The sequence below is a fragment of the Salvelinus sp. IW2-2015 genome, linkage group LG1 (assembly GCF_002910315.2).
Source record: "Salvelinus sp. IW2-2015 linkage group LG1, ASM291031v2, whole genome shotgun sequence".
NCBI classification, from domain to species: domain Eukaryota; kingdom Metazoa; phylum Chordata; class Actinopteri; order Salmoniformes; family Salmonidae; genus Salvelinus; species Salvelinus sp. IW2-2015.
In genome coordinates, this window is record NC_036838.1 from 35,703,432 (window position 1) to 35,709,431 (window position 6,000).

Here is a 6,000-nt window from a genome sequence, read left to right on the forward strand (position 1 = left end):
GATCGAAGCAACTGAAACATTCAATCCTTTCATCAAGGATTATAATGCATTTTACATGTATGCTGTAGTTTTAGCACCTTATTGTCCCAACTCTGAGTAGTTTCATGAGTATTGTTGGGTGAATAGTAATCTGTTGTGTTTAACACTAAGTTCAACACTTTCTATGCCAATAAAGACTTTAGAATAGAATCTCTTTTGTTTCTGCTGGTGTCATTCTGACAGTCAGGGAGACAAMGAATACTTTTTGGTGACTTTCCTGACATCGCTAGGCTACTTCCTCGCTGTTAATTTGGGCTCTTGTTATTCTACGGTTCTGTAGATCTTGTTGTTTGACACGATGGCTACAGAGTGTTTTTGTCCTCTCCTCCCTCAGGTGCCACATCTGCCCCCTGCCTCATCTTCATCTTCCCTGCTGTCTTCTACATCCGCATTGTACCCGAAGAGGAGGAGCCCATGCGCTCTACCCCCAAAATCCTGGTGAGTGATGTCTCCTAGCGCCCCCCTACATCCTACAGCCATAGAGACTCCTGTCATGTCTTACTAGAACTCAGCAGATTACTGTTAACTATTGTTTTTTAACCCATAAGAGTCTTAGCCTTGTCCCAGTGGAGGTTCCTCAGAGGAGGAAGTGGAGGACCATCCTCTTCAGTGAATTTTTTWATTTTTTATTGTAAAACATTAAAAAAGTTATCCTATTTAGATAAAACTAAACATAATCAAGTCACCAAATAACTGATTAAAACACAATATTTTACAAAGAAGGTTTACAGTAGCCTCAACAGCCCTCCGTGCGSTAGCATCATGGTGTAGCTGGAGGAAAGCTAGCTTCCGTCCTCCTCTGCATACATTGACTTCAATACAAAACCTAGGAGGCTCATGGTTCTCAGGTTCTTCCATAGACTTACACAGTAATTATGACAACATCCGAAGGACGTCCTCCAGCMTATCAGAGCTCTTGCAGCATGAATGACATGTTCTCCACCCAATCAAAGGATCAGAGAATTAATCGAGTACTGAGATCATAAGCTACAGCTAGCTAGCACTGCAGTGTAAAATGTGGTTTTGAACAAATTMATTTCTTCCAAAATGAAGGAGAAACAAGAGAGAAATAGAGTTTGTAATTTTTTTCACTTTCAGTTTCACTTACTTCAAATCAAAAATGATTTGTCACATGTGCTGAATACAACAAGTGTAGACCTTACCATGAAATGCTTACTTACAAGCCCTTAACCAACAGTGTGATTCAAGAAGAGTTAAGAAAATATTTACCAAATAAACTAATGTAAAAAATTAAAAGTAATAAAAGGTAACACAATAACATAACAATAACGAGGCTATATACACAGGGTACCGGTACCGAGTCAGTGTGCGGGGGTACAGGTTAGTTGAGGTAATTTGTACATGTAGGTAGGGGTGAAGTGACTATGCATAGATAATAAACACTGAGTAGCAGCAGTGTACAAAACAAATGGGGGGGGGGGGGGTCAATGTAATAGGCCAAACAGGGAGTACAGGAGAGGACTAAGTACACACCCCTGAGAGGCCCCAGTGTWGAGGATCAGTGTGGCAGACGTGTTGTTGCCTACCCTTACCACCTGGGGGTGCCCAGTCAGGAAGTCCAGGATCCAGTTGCAGAGGGAGGTRTTTAGTTCCAGGGTCCTTAGCTTAGTGATGAGCTGTAGTCAATGAACCGCATTCTCACATACTGTAGGTGTTCCTTTTGTCCAGGTGGGAAAGGGCAGTGTGGAGTGCGTAGACCGCTATGGTCTACTTAGCTAGCAAATGCAGCTAGCTAGTTTAGCCTTAACACCCTGCTCAAACAGAGGGATACTATGTTAGCTAGCTGGCTATGACTTTGCAACACAACACTGTAACTTTTCCAAGTCAAGGTAAGCTTTTGGTATTACAAATGTATTGCCACCGAGGTCTGCCGGTGTAACTGCTTACTGACTGTACGCTAACGTTACTGCATGATTATAGTGGGTTTACTAACGCGTTAGTCCTATTAGCTATGCTGACTATGACGTTACTTTAGCTAATATGGTGACAACGATGTAGGCTGTTAAAGGTTTGGCTTGGAAAGGTTTTCTCACCTGGACGCATACAGCTGATTTGTTGTGCATTGCAGTCCACAAGCAAAGGGAAAAGAAGCAATACAGCGTGGCTGTTATGAGAAAACTCTGTTTACGCGTGATCAGGGGTGTATTCATTCTGCCTATTCTGTTGAAAAACGTTTCTTAAAAGGAAGCAAATGGAACAAAACGGAGATAAATGTACCTGAATTTGTCCAATAGAAACTCTTGTTTGCAACTGTTGGACTAATGATTACACCCTATATCAGCAAGATGCAGGCAAGAGTGTGCAAGGCGGTATTGAATGTCACCTCAAATTTGTCTCTCAACCTGTGTGCACCTACGATGTAAACTTTAATTCATAGGCTAGGTTGTAGMAATCACATGATGGGTATAGGGAAAATTTGAGTATCATSTAGTAGCCTAAACCTATCCCGGTTACATTGAACTGGGTGAATGGAATATGAATGACAGTCATCCATTATGCTAAAATTGAAATAAGGCCAGGCTCATGAAAAACAATCGGCCTCCCTCATCTTAAACGGCACTGACCGCCATGGTCTAAGCCGGGGAGGGGGTGGATTCTACTAAGCTAACATATATAATTGTTTTAAGAAGATCCTACAACTGATCATTTTGCTATTTAATTTATAATGTAAGACCCCTTGTAGTATCCCACAAAAATAAAAAGATAAATAATTTGATGAATTCTTTTTTTGGGCCATACTGCTATTAGCCCATCCAAATGCATTGAATAACAGACTCACTATGTGGAACAGATAGTCCCCCCCAAAAATGTAAAGGAGGTTTGTTTTGAAGTGTCTCCACTATATCTGAGATATTTAACCCCTTATTTTTGGCAGTAAACAGTCTCCATATTTACTTCCATAMATTTTTTCAACTGGTACCGGGGGACCTTCAGACGAGTCTTGTGAGGCCTTTCCATAGAGGSGTCATAATAGATCTTAGGCCAAACCGTTCGGACGTTACAGAAGATTTTGTGAGAAGACCGATTTTCGGGATGCCTCATGGTCTGACAAACTCTAGCTCTGTCACCTTTTATCGTAGATGTGGAAGTGCAACATACGTGGATGCGGTGGATTGAGACGCATCCAATGCAATAAAAATATATCTCTAGCTTAAACTGACAGATGTTTATGGGGATATTTTTAGTACGCTAATTAGATTTCCACCGGGCGCAGACATCGGCCTTAGGGGGTTAAGGTCTCAAAATAGCCTAGAACATATCAATGTTTAAACAATTAGCACACAATACAGAGGATGTTTACAGAGGATGTCTAACAAAATATATTGAAGAGTTTATTCCAAAACAGTCACACTGTTGTTATAGTGTAAATGCTGAGAAAAATACACATTTTAGTCCGAAGATACTAATATAAGCATTTATTGCCAGTGAATTTTCTACCAAAACCAAAGTGTGAATTGCAGCCACTCCTTAGAGCAGTTTAATAGAGCCCCACAGTGGAGGTGTCATAATACCCATAAAACCTAGTGGTCAAACAGAGACATGGTTCCAATCGTTTTCCCACCATTCATTTTTCCCATAGGGGATTTTAGAAACACTTCAAATAAGGGAWGTTTTTCATGTAGGCTGACCCTGGCGTGACGTTTTGATAACCATGTAAATCTCTCTCAGACAAGGTGACTTTTATCAATATATTTGGCTCTATTTACTCTCAGTTTGAAAATGCTAACTAGCATCAAAGTAGACATCATGCAAGACTACAAATCCCTACAAGCTCTGGCAAGTCATCTCTCGCTGACACCTTTGCTAACAGGTATTGTGTCAATTTATAACTTGCACAAGAAATCTCACAGAATTGTGAATTTAAAGAAATGTTCCCAATTTATTCATTACTACATTTAGCTAATATTAGATAGTTAATCCAGAGATTCCTACTGGATACGGCAGTCTTGTCCAGATCGTCATGGCATTTGTAGTTCTTTATTATAGCCACATTTGCAGCTAATTAGCATTTCATTTTTGGAAGTAAATACAGGCAAATATATTGAAAAAGTCACCTTGTCCAAGAGAGATTTACACGGTTATCAAAACGTCATGCCAGGATAGGCCTACACGAATCACAGCCCTTATTTTAAATGTTTCTAAAAGACAGCTAGGTTTTATGGGTGTATCAACTCATACTGTGGTACTCTATCTCGGTTCACCCATAAATAAAATCTTGCATCATTTGGTCAGCTGCGCCTGCGTGATTAAATTCTGGGTCCATACGTGTTAGAAATTGTGAGTTACGGTTTGCAAAGTCTCCACCCTTGTGTGGCACATGGAGAAGTGTGAAATTTACTCCACAGCCTTAAGTGTCCATGTTTGTGCTGCTCAATTGGTGTGTTTTGAGTGGTGCGACCGGTAGAGACGCTTGAGTGAGGACGGTCACGTGTGTTTGTAAAGTAGAGGTCCCTGGTTCGAGCTCGGTATACGCCAAAATCAGGAGTAAGTGGTCCTAAGCAGCGTGACATCCTTTACAGAGGTGAATAGTGATTTGAATTTACAGTTGCCCTCAGCTCAACGCCAGGTCATTGTTGAATACATTTGAGGGGTGAATGTCCACGTTTGCGATGCTCTATTGCTAGCTTTTGAGTGGTGCGACCGGTAGAGATGGTAAAATGTGTTTGTGAATCAGGACCTATATTAAACATCTCATGAACGGCGTAATGATTAATAAATAATAAATAAACTATTTACTAATCCATTATAAATGCTTTATTATGTGGAGTTATTAAAAAGTGCTACTGGAATTTGACTGAGCTTTCAATAGGATTAGAATATCTACAGAGAGAGTGCCTGAAGATTATGTGCTGAAACAATGTTTGACGTGCTAAATATAGATGATGCAGATTAAATGTATTCACTCATCCATTCAGTATCCATTTGAAATATGTGCTGAGTGAGTAATGCAGTTTTAATGTCATGCCACACTAATATCATAATTAACGTAAAGAAATTGGTACACAGGACCCAGACTACAATAATGGTGATTTAATCACTTTGAGTGCATGAAGGCTGAAACTCAGTGACAGAGTTATCAACTGTGTGCATTATCTCTCTCATCCTCTTTCTCTATCTCTCTCTCCCTCTCTCCCGCTCCTCTGCCTCCCTCTCTCTCGCAGGCTGCCTGCTTCGCTGGAATAGGCTTCCTGTTTATGGTAATGAGCCTCAGCTTTATCCTCATTGATTGGACGTCGGGGAGTAGCAAAGCCAGCAGCGGTCATTAGGCTGCTTCTATAAGTCTTCTGTTTTTATATTGTAAATCTAGACCTATATTGTATTTTCTCTGTGTTGTCATGGATCATATTTAGTAGAAGATGCACTATCTCTTCCTCCAGAATGAGTGGGCCATAGTGTCTAGAGATGGGGAATTCAATCTTCTGGAGGTTTCTGCTCCCTGTTGGACTGCTTCTCACTCAAGGTACATGGAATTGTAGCCCCAGCCAAACTGTGTATAGAGGGAAAGGCCAACATACTTTCCTGGGGAAGACGATAGTGCATTAGAAACAAATGGAAAGTCATGCTGGCTCGCTGAATCTGCCACCACCTCCCATTCCAGCCCTGCCCTCCAGACCAGACCCATAATCTATTACCCTATAAACGTGTAATCTGTCAATCACAGCAAGAATCTAACYGCCACACTCTAGTCTAGATAACCACATAGCTTTCAGTAGGGGAGAAGAAGACACAACAGATTGTTGGAGGCTGGACAGTTCTTTCATATTTGTAGGCCAAGTCTACTGTGTTAAGTTATTGATGTAGTTAGGTCATGGCAATATTCGGTGCAATAGCTGAGGAAATGTGGCATTAAAAGCTATTGGACAGAGGCAGAGTGGTGGTTACTGTGGCAACGTCCAGTGACCCGTGCTGGTGTTGTCACCCCGGTGGCCAGATGCCGTC

The 6,000-nt window shown here is 41.1% G+C and overlaps 1 protein-coding gene across 2 annotated transcripts in view; it reads left to right on the forward strand.

Annotated features, from left to right (window-relative positions):
• Nucleotides 1-5,667, forward strand: part of LOC111966496 (sodium-coupled neutral amino acid transporter 3-like) — a 61,976-nt gene extending 56,309 nt beyond the window's left edge. For both annotated transcript variants that reach the window (XM_023991187.2, XM_023991195.2), the window contains 2 exons: nt 374-477; nt 5,223-5,667. In XM_023991187.2, coding sequence (XP_023846955.1) covers nt 374-477; nt 5,223-5,327 — 209 coding nt within the window. In that variant the 3' untranslated portion in view covers nt 5,328-5,667. The remainder of the gene's footprint in view (nt 1-373; nt 478-5,222) is intronic.
• Nucleotides 5,668-6,000: the final 333 nt, after the last annotated feature.